General features: G+C 37.2%; 1 protein-coding gene across 13 annotated transcripts in view; it reads left to right on the top strand.

Annotated features, from left to right (window-relative positions):
• chd6 (chromodomain helicase DNA binding protein 6) overlaps positions 1-16,037 on the top strand; it is an 83,272-nt gene that overhangs the window by 49,554 nt on the left and 17,681 nt on the right. For all 13 annotated transcript variants that reach the window (XM_060868440.1, XM_060868432.1, XM_060868443.1 and 10 more), the window contains 8 exons: positions 479-674; positions 1,049-1,213; positions 2,670-2,849; positions 4,462-4,572; positions 5,258-5,460; positions 14,264-14,463; positions 14,930-15,089; positions 15,832-15,921. In XM_060868440.1, the coding sequence (XP_060724423.1) occupies positions 479-674; positions 1,049-1,213; positions 2,670-2,849; positions 4,462-4,572; positions 5,258-5,460; positions 14,264-14,463; positions 14,930-15,089; positions 15,832-15,921 (1,305 nt within the window). The remainder of the gene's footprint in view (positions 1-478; positions 675-1,048; positions 1,214-2,669; positions 2,850-4,461; positions 4,573-5,257; positions 5,461-14,263; positions 14,464-14,929; positions 15,090-15,831; positions 15,922-16,037) is intronic.

Genomic DNA, 16,037 nt, shown 5'->3' on the forward strand with positions numbered 1-16,037 from the left:
GAATTTTCTAGTTGTTTTAAGGTACGTGTTTTTGTATATTGTGATATCAGTAACATTGGTAACTAAACACTTGGATTTTGTGGGGTAGAACAGTGATCCAGTCATTTATGTTAACTCTGGAAGAGTAATATTTATAATCTGATATCTAATATTCAATTTATTATATGATCTTTAAGAATCATATAATTTTCTGGTGTAAATATAATTTTAATTTAACACGTTAAATATGCCAGTTTTTTTTGCTATAGCAGAGAACCAGGCTGTGGTGCCAGGATAGCAATTCTTGCGTACTTGGTATGCAATTTAGATTTGCTTCTCAAAGCCGTGTCAGGTTTTTTTTTTTTTTTTTGGTTCTTGAGAAAAAATAGAAAAAAGAAATGGAAGAAATACTGGTAAAATACATTTTCTATAATGGACTTGCATTGAGTACATATTATTTGCAGATGTGTTTTTTAATAATTAAGCTACTTTGTTTCAGGTACACGTACGAGCGCATTGATGGGAGAGTCAGAGGGAATCTGCGACAAGCGGCTATTGATAGATTTTGTAAGGTGGACTCTGATCGCTTTGTCTTCCTACTGTGCACAAGAGCCGGAGGACTGGGCATCAACCTCACTGCTGCAGATACTTGCATCATATTCGACTCTGACTGGAACCCACAGAATGACCTGCAGGTCAATAACTTATAGTTATTTATAAGTTTATATAGGATGTATAACCATACAGAAGGAGGTCAGGAACAGTTGTTGTGTGTAGTCTGCAGGTCTACAGCCCTTGTATTAATTGCCTGTTTGCTATGATAAAATGCTATAGATCTATTGCTTTTGTCAGTAGGCCCAAGATCACTGGCGGAGTCTCCCTTATCACTTTTAAAAGTAAGGGAGAGGAAAGAGGCATATACATAAAGATCCATCAAGCAGCAAAGAAGAACATCAGTATTTTGAAGTAAATTGGTGGTGCCAAAAAATATAGGACAATGGCAATTTTAAGTAACCTCTAAAATGTGATAAATGGTTCTTCATTTTCTTCCTCTTTTTCAATCTTTTAGGCCCAAGCTCGATGTCATCGCATTGGCCAGAGCAAAGCTGTGAAGGTTTATCGCCTTATTACACGCAATTCATATGAGCGGGAGATGTTTGACAAAGCTAGTCTAAAGCTCGGTCTGGACAAGGCAGTTCTACAGGATATCAACCGCAAAGGCAGTTTAAATGGGGTGTGTGCTCACCATTACTACATTGTACTTTAAGAGCAAAGGTTTAGAGGTGTACCTTAGAGGTGACGACAATCCCACAAGACCCAAAAAAAACTGGAACATTAACATGGAAGAGTATTGGGCCTGACTAATTGAGTATCACCAGACAGCAGTGTCTGACTTGGCTAATGATTTTTTGGCTGAATGAACAAATCCCTAAGACCATGCTATAAATTCTGGTGGAAAGCCTTCTTAGAAGAGTGAAGGTTATTTTATTCCACTAATAACTGGGTACTAAAGCGGCCTTCACACTGCACACGACAAACAGGCACGACTGTCGGCTCTCACACCCTAGTGACAGTCGCACGGAATGTGCAATATGATCTTGTAGACGTCAACATGGGAGAGAATCTAATTCTTGCGGTCTCGGAAAACCCATTACTATATGATCATGACACCCGAAAATAACCACGAAAATCTTCTCCTTTAAGGCGCAACTCTTGCACTAAACGGTGATACTCACCGAGACTTTTTCTCAGTCAGGTAGTGTTTTATCAACACTGATTTGCAATGCTTTCTTTTGCGTCTCCAGTAAAGGGAAGCAAAAGCAAGAGCCTGTATTCTCCCTCCATTTATCATGGTGAATGAAGGAATTTATTGAAGGAGTAAATACAATCAATGCAACAATAAATCCAGGAAGACCGCAAATAATTTTTGAGGAAACATGGACACAACATTAAAAATAATACAATATAAATATTAATAATTTATTACTTTATCAATAACAATGTATTTAAAACAAAAAGTTTGTTTTTGATAAAGTTTAAAAATTACTAAAAAATTACTAAAGTTCATATTCAATAATTCTTATCACCTCGCGCACACGAACCTGATTGGACAACATTAGAATACATCACATCCGTTTGGCATATCGGATGCGGTGTAGTCGCACAAGTTCAAATTTTTTAACGGATCCAACGCTCAAAACGGACCTGAAAATTACGGATCCGCAGATGGTCAGCACCTCACGCAGCGCCTTTGCGACTCTCCATAGGAAATGAATGACTTTTGGTTTATCGGCGGTCGTTTGTCATGTGCAGTGTGAAGGACGCTTAAAATTGGAATGACATGATTAGAAAGCACATATACAGTAGGTGTGATAAGTCAGATGTCCACAAACTTTGTCATCTAGTGTATAGTGGGAAATAAGACAACCTTAATTTGTTAGGAAATATTGTGGGAGCAGGCAGGAATGGTCAAGTGAGTCTGTAAAATTAAATAAGATTGCTTGGAGGTGCAATTACAAAATAGTCCTCAGCACGCCTCTAGACAAGTTTACTTAAAATTGTGAAAATGATTTCACTTTATTCTGTTGTTTTCTCAAAGTTAAAACTTTTCACACTTGTCTAAACCTTTAATATAAACTAAAGCCAAATAAATTATTGTCAAAAAAATTCTCATTATTTTACTGTCACAGGTACAGCAATTATCTAAGATGGAAGTGGAAGATCTCTTGAGGAAAGGTGCATATGGTGCACTTATGGATGAAGAAGATGAAGGCTCAAAGTTCTGCGAAGAAGATATTGATCAGATTCTGCAACGCCGTACACAGACCATCACCATTCAGTCTGAGGGAAAGGGATCTACATTTGCTAAGGTAAACACGAGCACAGACGTGTCTAGGTATTACATTTAAATGTCTTGTAACAAAAATTGTAGTATTGTCTCTGTCTGTCTAAAACACATCTCTGTCTTTAGTCTGTATTGTTTTAGGACAATGAATACAAGGTAAACATGAGGAAATGATTTATTTTTCAGTGCTTCAAGATGTAGGTGAGCAGAGCAGTTACACCACAGTTTATTAATAATAATCTGCTTAATGTCTAGGCAGGCTTAAAGAGTTAGTTAGCAAGGCAACAAATTCTTCACCACCAAATTAGCATGTTCAGCACCCAAGAGATTTTGTAACTATTTCTGTGCCAAACCTGGGCAGCAGGATGCCGATTAAATAGGTGCACCCGAAATCACACACTATTGAACTAGTCTATGCTATTTTGTACTATAAATAGTTTCGGTAGTGTGTTAACGCTAGATTTTCCAAGATGAAGAAAATCTATGATGAATTTATTCAACTGAAAAAAAAAAAACAAAGTCTAGAATGTTGGACACTACATGAACTCCATGTTTGCAGTTTTGTTTGCTTAGCAGAAGAGGGGCAGGGGCTACCAGGCACTGTCATAGGATTCGAGAACATTTTAAACATAGCCAACAACAAGCTTCTAAATTTAAAAATCTTATATTCTGCTAAAGCTACAGCAGAATCACTTAACATGCATTTGATGTCTTTTTTGCCTTCAACTGGGAAACTGCTTATACTTTTAAGTAAGAAAAAAGATGTTAGTGTTACTGTTATTGTCTTGATTCATGCACTAGTCAGTAAAGTATATAGTGCATGGTGTGTATTACATAATTTGGGGATCAGCTAATCATGGTCGCCTAACTAAATCAGTTGTGTTTACTTTATTCACTGGTTATGAAGTGAGTATATGAAGTCTTTGGAGAATGAGCAGAGGTGTGGCTGTAGCTAGCCCTCTCAAACTTCCATTCTCTGTTGGTGTGTATTTTCATTTCTGATATTATGAGTATTATTTTACAATATGCCTGGGAATTTTAGTCTTTTCCATCCAGTACCTTTCACTTGCTATTACCACATCCAATACCTTTCACTTGCTATCCAATACCTGGCATTTTCATCCAATACCAGGTATTGGATGGAAAAGGCTAAAATTTGCAGGCAGATTGTAAAATAATACTCATATCAAAAATACTTTTGTATTTTGGCCATTCAACTATAAGTGCTCCAGGAAAAAGGAATGTTGTGGCTGTTTGAATAAGTAAAACCGTATTGGTTATTTTCATGTCAAGCTGGACGACCCTCAGTGTTTTCTCCCTTCAAGTGTTGCAGCCTTCTGCCATTTTGCTAATTAACTGGCTAACAGAGCTTGAGGCTAATGTGCTGACAAAATCTCAGAGTTGGTAGTCCCTCTACATACGATGCGGTGTTCACTGCTGAGTCTGCTCTTATTATTTGGGTTTTCTGTTCATTCTTCTCTCTTCACTTTGTAGTGGGTATTGGGTATTCCCCCAGTTTTGGATTGCCCTGTGATGCTTCCATTTTCCTGTATACAATGTCTTAATCTTTTATTTTGTAAACTTGATATTCCCTCTACAAGCATTTATATTTATATCTATTTTATAAATTTTCCTAGGCCAGCTTTGTTTCCTCTGGAAACCGAACTGACATCTCTCTGGATGACCCAAACTTCTGGCAAAAATGGGCAAAAATCGCTGAGCTGGAGATTGACTCCATGGAAGAAAAGGTAAAAATGGCAGCTCTCAATTTGTTTTAATCAGAAAAATGTCACAATGTCCCAACCTTGGAATTTAGCAAAAGGGCATTTGTGAAGGAAGGACTCTGGGAAAGAGAGAAAAAGCTCATGGTTAAAACAGATTTATGGGGAATTTATGGAACAATTATTTCTGTTATTCATGCCATTCTATGAAGAAATTCGAAGCTGATAAATTGAGGTTTACATTAGTAATTGTCTTTATTGTTTACAGCTATTCCAGAACTCTTTTACACATCTGTATGCTTTTTGTGTTTTCATGTGTAGCTACTACTCTCGGTTTTTAATACACAGATTTTTTTACCTTGTTTTCTCCAGCACTGTGTGTATGAGCATATTTGGCAATAAAGCAGATTATGATTCTAAAACAGGCACTTAGGATACAAAAATACTAATCTGTAAACCCATGTGTGTTGGTACCTTCAGGAGCATATAAATACACAAAATTGTTTTCTGTTACATTAGTACTTGTTAATTTACCTGTTTTGAAATTTCGGAGAATTGCAAGAATAATGACAAAATAAGAGATCAAGGTAAATAAAAATAAGAAGTGCATTAGTGTGCTCAAGGGATATATGGCTGTACTGTTAATATATGCACACATTATTAACTGAATGTATGTATATCATAATGTGGCTTCTCTTGACATATTGTGTAGGAGAGTCTTGTGATTGATACACCTCGTGTGCGGAAACAAACAAGACATTACAACTCGTTTGAAGATGATGAGCTGATGGAGTTTTCAGAGCTAGACAGTGACTCAGAGGAGCGTCCTTGTCGTTCGCGGCGCCTTGGTGAACGCAGCAAGCGATATCTTCGAGCAGAATGCTTCAGAGTGGAGAAGAACTTGCTCATATTTGGGTCAGTCTCAGTCACACTTGTTTACTACCTTGTATCAAACCTTTAGATAAAAAATAATTCAGTATGTATAAATTTGCTTTGTCTAGTTTCAAGAAGAAACAGTGCCTTTAAATTAATTCCTTATCAATACCAGACAACTTGTGGGTCTTTGCAAACAAGGTCCACAGTTTTTATTTAGCAGTTTACAATAAAAAAACAGATGTTTAGCAGACCATTTGACAGTGGCTTTTTTAATATTCACTTTTTTAGATATTATTTACTGCAAAGTAATATATAGATATTTAGATATTATTTACTGCAAAATTCTGCACTTTCATAAAAACACATACAGTATCTCACAGAAGTGAGTACACCCCTCACATTTATGTAAATATTTTATTATATCTTTTCATATGACAACACTGAAGAAATGGCACTTTACTACAATGTACATTAGTGAGTTTACAGCTTGTATAACAGTGTAAATTTGCTGTCCCCTCAAAATAACTCGACACACAACCATTAATGTCTAAACCACCAAAACAAAACAACAAAAGTGAGTACACCCCTAAGTGAAAATGTCCAAATTGGGCCCAAAGTGTCAATATTTTCCGGAACCGCCTTAACCCTCTTGGGCATGGAGTTCACCAGAGCATCACAGGTTGCCACTGAAGTCCTTGTCCACTACTACATGACGACATCATGGAGCTGGTGGAGGTTGGAGACCTTGCACTCCTCCACCTTCCATTTAAGGATGCCCCACAGATGCTCAGTAGGGTTTAGGTCTGAAGACATGCTTGGCCAGTCCATCACTTTTACCCTCAGCTTCTTTAGCAAGGCAGTGTTCGTCTTGGAGGTGTGTTATCATGTTGGAATACCGCCCTCAGTTTCATGGTCTTGGCAATCTTCTAATAGCCTACACCATCTTCATGTAGAGCTACAATTCTTTTTTCAGATCCTCAGATAATTCTTTGCCATGAGGTGCCATGTAAGAGAGAGCGAGAGCGATAACACCAAATTTAACACCTGCTCCCCATAAACACGGGGAGAGAAAATGGCTAATTAGGCAAAATGTGGACATTTTCACTTAGGGGTGTACTCACTTTTGTGGCAAGCGGTTCACTTTATATTGTAGTGAAGACTAAAAATATTTTTATTTATAATATTCATGCATTTGAAGACATTTTTATTACTAAAAATTACCATGTGATATTAAATCTTATTATGGAATATCTGGATAAATTATTTACATGATCTGTTTACTCCATGTTTTCATACATTTCCACAAAAATGAGGAAAACTCATTTTTAAAAATCAAAAAAGTGTTACATACACTCTTCACATGGAATCATTGTTATGGTTAATGAGAAGAGACTGTATGTGTGTTGTAGTGGTGTGCTATAAAAAATGCTGAGTGTGATTTACTGAGTCTGTGCCTTTTAAAGAAAGATTTGATATTATAAACTATGTTCTGAACAGATTTCAAAAGAGAATTTTAGAGGTGCAAGAAGCTGGAAAAGATGTGAGATTACTATGGATGTTACCACTTAGAAACAATGTAGCTGGCTTTGGACTGCAATTGCCACAGTTTTTCACTTAAATCACCCTTAGTAAACAGATTTCAGCAAAACAGATTTTATGTTGAAACCTGAACTCAATTCCTGGACATGTAATTTATATAATTATATATCATATAATAATAATAATAAATAATATAAATGTATGTAATTTAGTAAATTATTTATAATCACACTATCTGTTTTCACCTCGTTGAGGAGGAATTTCAGTCTGGGTCCTTTCAAGGTTTCTTCCAAAATCCTTATCATACCAGAGAGTTCTTCTTCCTTGTCATTCCAGCTAGTTTTTTTTCCTTTCTACCATTCTACATTTCTGGAATTTAGCAGACACGTTTATCCAGAGTGACTTACATCTTTTTTTTCTTTTTTTCTTTTTTTTATCAATTTATAAGACTGAGCATTTGAGGGTTAAGGGCCTTGCTCAGGGTCCCAGCAATGGCAACTTGGTGGACCTTTATATTTTGGTAACGCTCCTTTGTGAAAGTGTGTACTGTTAAAAGCAGTATACAAATAAAATTTAATTTAATTTTTAAAGGATTAGTGTGCAGTACACAGTCATCTTATCATTCTCTGTCATGTGGATTGTGTAAGTTACCTCATTACACCAAAAGAATTTAGAAAGGTGGTTATAAATATACAAGTTTATAAGTCAGCAGTGTTCTTTAGCCTTAACATTTAGTACTTTTTTTAAATTAGTTACTAGTTAACAAGGTTAGTAACTTAAACTAACTTAGCATAAATTAAATTAGAGTTGTAGGTGAACCTAATTGTAAGATGACAGTACAGTGATACCTCTAGATACGAGTTTAATTCGTTCCGTGACCTTGCTCGTATCTCAAATTGCTCGTATCTCAACGCAATTTTCCCCATTTAAATTAACTGAAATCCCATTAATCCGTTCCAGCTGGCAAACTTCCACTCCAGTTCTTTTGTTTGTGTTTTGAATATGAAAAATGTACAGTACCTGTATTTATAAATGACAAATATTGTATAAAAACATACAGTAATAAAAGAGAATGTTAAAAAAATAAACTGGTTTTACTTTAATCATGCATAGAATTAAAAATAGGAAAGGAAAATAATAAATGGATAAATAAATAATTAAATAATTAGAGAGAGAGAGAAAAATATGTGGAGATTTATGATGTAAACTGGTACAATGAACACAGGTCCCGGCATGGTGGAGTCGAGGTTGGAGGAGGGAGTTTAAATCGCAGCAGCAGCGAAGCACTAGAAAGCGGCTCAATGAATGGGAATTTAAATGGTCGGGTAATATGGATGTCGTAACCCGGATTGGTGCGCGTCGTGGACAGCTGATTAACAGCTGATGCACGCTTGACGATGTGGCCTGCCAGAACTAACAGAACTAACGTGATGCTTGATTTCTCTTAACTTAACTGAACTTAATTGCTACAATTTCTGTTTTCTTTCCATTAATTTTGCTTAATTTTCTTTATCGCTTTTCTCTTCACTTGTTTTCGCCTTTTTTGTCACTCTTTCCTCACTAAAATCTGCCGGTCGTTTTAATAAAAACCTGTCCGGTCGGCATATCAGATGTGGTGTAGTTGCACAAGTTAAAAATTTTTAACGGATCCAACGCTCAAAACGGATCCGAAAATTACGGATCCGCAGATGGTCGGCACCTCACGCAGCGCCTTTGCGACTCTCCATAGGAAATGAATGACTTCCGGTTTATCGGCCATCGTTTGACGTGTGCAGTGAAAAGGCGGCTTTAACCGAGTGAGACGCGGGAAGCTGAGGCGGGGAAACAGAGCACACGTGGTTGTTGGGGATCTTTGTTACGGGGGTGGCGGCTCGGATGCTCGTATCTCAAATGTTTGCTCGTATCTCAAGCCAAAAGTTTGGTCGAATCACAGCTCATATCTCAAAAAATTCGTATGTCAAAGCACTCGTATCTCGAGGTATCACTGTGTACAGTATACAACAAAATTGTCCAATTTGATGGCTACAATAGCCAACACAATGGAGTGCCTACCTTGTATAAAATGCAATGCTTTTTTTGTTGTTTTTTATTATTATTATTATTATTATTATTATTATTATTATTACTATAGAACTGGGCCATCTGTCAACAGCGACAGTGCATTCAGAAAACATTCTGATACTACAATCTTTAAAATTCACATGTTTTTTTTTTTTCCCCATTCATCTACATTCAGTTCCCAGTATGTGAAAACAGATTTCTAGAAATGTCAGTGAATTACGGTGAAAAAAATTAATTATCACATGTACATATTCTGTATTCAGACCCTTTACTCAGTACATAATTGAAGTACCTTTGGCAGCAATTACAGCCTCACGTCGTTCTGGGTATGATGCAACAAGCTTTACACACCTGTATTGGGAGATTCTCTGCCATTCTTTTTTTGCAATTCCTCTCAAGCTCTGTTAAGGTTGGATGGGGACCAACATGGACAGCCATTTTCAGGTCTCTCCAGAGAAGTTCAATAGGGTTCAAGTCAGGGCTTTGGCTGTGCCACTCTAGGACATTCACAGAATTGTCCCTAAGCCACCCCTGTATTGTCTTGGCTGTATATTTAGGGTCGTTGTTATGTTGGAAAGTGAGCCTTCAGCCCAGTGTGAGGTCTTGGGCGTTGTGGAACAGGTTTTTAAAGAGGATATCTCTGTATTTTGCTCCATTCAGATTTCCCTCAACCCTAACCAATCTCTCAGACCCTGCTGCTGAAAAACACCCCAACAACACGATGTTGCCACCACCATGCTTCGTTGTTGGGATGGTATTTGGCAGCTGATGATTGGTGCCTGGTTTTCTCCAGATATGACATTTAGAATTGAGGCTAAACAGTCAATCTTGGTTCGATCAGATCATAGAATCTTCTTCCTCACAGTCCCTCATATTGAAGCAGAACTGGAATACAGGAAAAAGCTGGTATTTCATAGGGTAATACCACCCTATAGGAAACCCATGCATCCCAGGTCACTTAATTAGTATTAAGGCGAGAAAGTACTTCTCATTTATATATAAAATGAGTCTAGTAATGTGTTTAGTACCAAAAGAGGGAAGGTATAAAGAATTCAGCTTTATCTGGTTGAGTGTAAAGGGATTTGTAATATTTTTCGAGTGCTTTCTGAATTCAATCAAGGTCATGTATTATCTTATTGAAGCAGTGTCTAATAATAATTATATTTTTATACAGACTCTTTGCCAAAACATTTTTAGCTTTCTGTCCTGTCTCATAGTATCTTGTCTTTACATGTCTTCATTGACAATTCTGTCTGTTCCTTCTTCTGATGTTTTAGGCTAAATAATTTGTTGGTAACTTAATTAACTGCCCTCTATCTGGGAGCAAATTAATACTTTAGAAGTCAAATAGTAGTCAAGAAACTTTTATCATTTCAATCCTATATATAGCTGACGCAGTACACAGTGAAATTAAATTAAATGAAGATGTCAGTAAAGACATCAACTAGCTGTTCTGAATTTTCCCTGAGCTCTCTACCAGGAATGTTGTCTGGTCCAGCAGACTCCCTTTGGCTTTACTCTACTTAGAGTTCTCATATCAGTTGTGGTTAGACCATGGTCTTCCTTGCTGCTTTGTTGTTCTGCACCTCAAACTGAGCATAGAAGTCGTTCAGCACATTTGGATGGGAAGCATCATTGTCACAGGCAGGTGAAGTTGTCCTGTAGTTCGTGATCACCTGGATGCTCGTTCCTGCCACATGCACTGCGTGTCTCTTCTGTCCAGGAAGTGGCTGTGGATTGTCTGGGCATGTACGCAAGTACGGCTTTGACTTTCTGATGTCTCGGGACAGTTTGGCCCTTGCTGTTCTTAAGGCCATCTTGTCCCCTGTTCTGAAGGCAGAGTCTCTAGACTTCATCAGCGTCCACACCTTTGCAGTCATCCATGGCTTTTGGTAGGAACATGTGGTGATGGTCTTGGAGATGCACTTCAAGCAACATCAATGCACTTGCTGATGTAGCTGGTCACTGATGCTGTGTTCTATACCAAGTTGATGGAATCACGATTGGTTGCAGCCTTCCTAAAACAAGTTTGTCAGTGCACTGAAAACAGTCCTGAAGAGCAGAGGTGGCTCCTGTTAGCTGGTTTAGAGCCTCTGACGAGTAGTCTGTGTACTGGAATTAGCATAACAGTGATGTGGTCTGAGTAGCGGGGGTGGGGTCTGAAATCTCCAGCGATAATAAACAGTTCGTTAGGGTGAGCTTTGTGCAGATTGCTAATAGCCCCACAGACTCACATAGTGCCTCCTTAGCATTAGCACTGAGTTCAGCTGAGGCTCAGGCCAGTTACAAGTCCTTCAATCTTTGTTACAGATACAAAGGTTTTTGCTTTCAAATTTTTTTAATCATTGTCAATCTTGCTAAAATATTTCCCCGCAGAACCGCTTCAACCATAAGATTAAAACAAGTGAAAGTTATATACTGTATAACATTAATTATCTCATTACAGTTTCACATGTCAAGGAGTGGGATATATTAGGCAGTAAGTGATCAGCAAGTTCTCAAAGTTACTTTGTGGATGCAGGAAAAAATGCTTGCTGTGTATGGGACTATGCAGCTACAGACTGATTAGTGTGTACATGCTGACTCCTGTCCAGCACCTGTGGACATCTGGGTGTGTGTTCATCTTTGGGAAGATATTACAAAATGATGCACTATGGAAAGAAGATAAGCTGGTAGAGGAAGTGTGTTGCTTTGAGCAAGGATCTTCTGGGAAAGCCTGGGTCCTGGTGTTCATGTGAAGTTTTAAACATACAATCTACAGAGGTTGTACAATTAAACTAAAACACATATGGTTTAAAATCACAGTAATTTATTAGTATAGTGTAGGTACAGCATCAACCCATCTTGTCGATAACAAAGGGATTTTAAGCCATCCCTCATGCAGAACAGTGACCAAGTCATTACATGATGCTGGTGGAGGACAATGTTTCCTATTTTGTTTCGCTTCCCCAAAACAACCCAAAGTGGCTCAATAATTTTTAGATCTGGTAACTGCAGGTCATGGGAAATGTTCACCTTAACTTTCATAGTTTATAAAACCATTGTGTCAGCAGTCTTGCTGTGTGCACTGGTGCATTATCATCCTGATACCTGGCACCACCTGCAGGCTACAATGTTTGAACAACTAGGTGCACATGGTGCTTTAGAATGGATTGATTATACTTGGTTTGACCTGCAACATCTTGTGCTAGATGGGCTTGTCACTGCCATTACTGATCCACCCCAATTCACTCTGGGCATGTAACAGTCTGTGTGATAAGGGTCTTTCAGTTTTCTTCACACTGAACTCTGAAAGATGTAGGAAATACATGTTTGACATTGTCCACAGTGCAAGATTTTCACTTCTGGTGCAATTAACCCTTCTGGACATTTTTTGTCCAAACGTTTTTGTCCGTTAGGGGGCATTATTTCCCCATTTTTTTTTTTTTGGCCACATCTTTCTCTGGGCTTCAGCTAGAGTAATGATTTTTGGGACAAACCTTTTATATAACATGTACTTTGAAAGGGGATTAAAAATTATTCACCAGGTCTAAAATTTTCTGTATTCAAATTCTACACCCATACGTGTGGTTTGAGGCTGAAAACAGGCAATACATTTATTTTATTTAAATATATCAGATTATGTTTTTATTTTTTGGCATAAATCTGTTAATCAACCTCAGTTCTAATCAATAAATTCCCATTTTAATTTGTGACATCAATAATGTGCAAAAAAAAACTCACACACACCAAATGGCTTATTTTTAATACAAAAAACGCAAGCATGCACGAGCACACCCACAAAAATCCTGAAAATAAGCTTTTTTTTGCACAGGCCTGTGTAATGGGGTAATGGCGCCACCGTTTGGTCAACAGTAAAAATTATAAATTTTACCTCTTCTCATCAGAGAGAGCCATTAACAACCAAGAATACATGTTTTTTCATGTAATGACCATGCAGTGAAAAAATGTGGTTATAATGGCAGTCAATAATGAAAAAACAGCAACAAGGGGCATATGAGGGAGGGGAAAAAAATCAAATCTGATGCTGTATAAAAAGAAATAATGCATAAAAGCCAATGTTGTTAGTAATTTTTGATATATCCAAGACTGTGATAAAAGGTAAAAAAAAAAATTTAAAAAAATTCCAGTAAATAAAAATAATTTTGTGTGTATTTTTATGCAAATACACAAAAAAGATTTTTTATTACTGGATTTTTTTTTTTTGGAAAAACCTGAAAAGAAATTTGTTTGATATAATTTTATATAACTTACTTTACTTTATTGTCCCAAAAGGGGAAATTCCTTTCCACAACACGGCACTATATGCACATATAACGTTAATTAAGTGGAGGTTTTCAGCCATGGAAGTACACAGGAGGGTAGTGTTTGTGAAGTGTCCAGAGGGGTTAAATCTTACATTAGTGGCACTAGCACAAGCAACCAAAGGTTTGGCTATAATCAACCTGACCATGATTATTAACCCTGTGGAGCTCCTGAGTAACAGTTTTGGTATAAACACTAGAGCCAGTGTGTTTATTTGTCAGTTGTCCTATGTGTCAGTTGAATTGTCCAACCAATCTATGTATACACTGATGCAGACCAAGTCCACATATTTATGGCAACACTTTTAGAAGGATAATGCACCTTCCCACACTACAAAAAACCAGGAATGGTTTGAGGAACATTACATATTTAGTCAAAGAATGGTTTCTGTTTACCCTTGCTAGCTTCCAGGTACCACTTATAGGATCTAACCTAATATTAGTAGAAATAGAGCTTACAATCCCACATTGAGAGCTATTAAGGTGGACTTGGACAGTCCGTTTACCCCTGGCTGAATGTGTTAGATGCTAAACCCAACAATTATAAAGTACTGTGTAAAAAAAACAAGAAGCTTCCAGGTTTTCTTCTCATTCAGAACTTTTGCAAACTGAAAAAGTTCCACAGAAAATGTGTGTGACGGTGATAATTATTTCAAATTCTGTGTTATGTTTTACTGCATCACTTGTTGGAATATCATAGGGTGGATGTAGGTGTGGGTGTTTGCGTGCATGCTCAAACAAGATATCCAGGTGATGCTCACTGAATCTCACGGGTTTCACAAAACCACAGTCACATATAACTACCATTTTATTTCCTAAAAAGAGATAAAAGCTACTTTCTGTTTGCAATGTCATTAACCATAGTGTTTTTTTTTAAATTGTATGTATGTTCTTGTTTTTAGAATGTGAAAATATTAATATTCAAACTGTATGTATAGATGGGGGCGGTGGAAGGACATACTAAATCATGGACGTTTTAAGTGGCACCTTACAGAAAGAGACATGGAAGTCCTGTGCAGAGCACTACTTGCCTACTGTGTCCGTCACTACAGAGGTGACGACAAGATCAAGAGTTTCATCTGGGACTTAATCACACCCACAAAGGATGGGCACAATCAAGCACTTCATAACCACTCAGGTTATAGCCTAATTCATTATCCAGTCTGTGGAATGTTTTGAATGTAAAGCCTTGTATGGGAGAGTATGATACAATATGTATATTGTTACTGCCAAAAAAATTTTGTTAGTCTAGTCTTAGTTATTTAGTTTTTTAATCATTTTAGTTAGTTTCTGGTTTTGAACCTGTTGAAAACCTAGGGTTTTAATAGGCATGAATCCATATGCACAAACCTAAGAATACATAGAAGCATTAATCTTCTGCTTGGAGGTGTGGACGAAGAGAAAATTCAGCATTGAATGTTTTCTGTGTGTTTAGCAAAAATATCAATCTATCATAAATAGCTTGTGTGTCAGTAATACCTGAGGGCACTATTTTAACTTTATTTTGACTTACTTCCTTACTTATAACTTGACATAAAGCATGAACTTTATTAAATCTTGGTATCTTGTCATTGAATCTTCAGTGATACTTACTTTCTGTGCAGGACTATCTGTTCCTGTACCGAGGGGCCGTAAAGGTAAGAAAGTAAAGAACCAGTTAAGTCCTCCGGAGCTAAAGAATGCTGACTGGCTAGTCCACTGTAACCCAGAAGTAGTACTCCAGGATGACAGCTACAAGAAACACCTCAAACAGCACTGTAACAAGTGAGACCCCTCAAAACACTGCTTTCTATGTTGAAATTATATTTGAAATGGTTGTATGGTTTAAAATAAAAATAATGTTTAGGAAAGAGGAAAATGTTGGGTTCTGTAGGATAGTATGCCATCAAATAGGGGGTTTGCCAAAAAAAAGGTGGGTTCTTTAATTATTCCTTCAAAAAGTTAACTAGCATTCAGTTCAGTTTTGGAGATTTTGTCACCCTGAATTGTTACCATCTTTCTACCACCCGGGGTTTATATGCTGCCATATTCTTTTTGGAGAGAAGAGGCTTTGCCTTGGCCTAGTACTTATTTTCGCACTTGATTTTTGAATGTTGGCTTAATGTTTTTGGAAACAATGACTGCATATTGAAATCTGTTGTGGGGTTATTTTTGTCACCCAAGGTTAATTTGTATATTTGTAGAGGTTTGTAAGGACCAGAAAATCATTAGTCACTGGTAAATAAATAAATAAATAAATAACATTGAAGGAGAGAGTGTACATACTTTTTTATCATGACTGTGCAGTTCTAGTTATATTAAATAAACTTAACCAAGTAACTGCTTTATTCTGAACAGTGTCACAGTGGGTACATAGCCTATCCTGGGAAGTCTGGGAGAAAGGTGGGAACCCACCCTGGGTGGGATAAACATAGACCTAGCAAAGAAGATTATTATTGTTGTTGTTATTATTGTTAGCATGATCCCAGATGGTAACATGAAAACCAAATATGTTCCTATTATATAGGGTGCTGCTGAGGGTGAGGATGCTCTATTACCTTAAGGCAGAGGTACTCGGTGAGGCTGCCAGTCAGGCTCTTGAAGGAGTCTCGGCCAGGTATCATGTTTCCTATTTACTATTTTTTTTTACTTAGTTTCACCTAAAAGGTTTTAGCCTAAGCAGTGGCTATGCTCTTATGATTTGAAATAAGGAATGCACTGTTTGCTTTTCCT

The sequence above is a fragment of the Tachysurus vachellii genome, chromosome 4, assembly GCF_030014155.1.
Source record: "Tachysurus vachellii isolate PV-2020 chromosome 4, HZAU_Pvac_v1, whole genome shotgun sequence".
Classification (NCBI taxonomy): domain Eukaryota; kingdom Metazoa; phylum Chordata; class Actinopteri; order Siluriformes; family Bagridae; genus Tachysurus; species Tachysurus vachellii.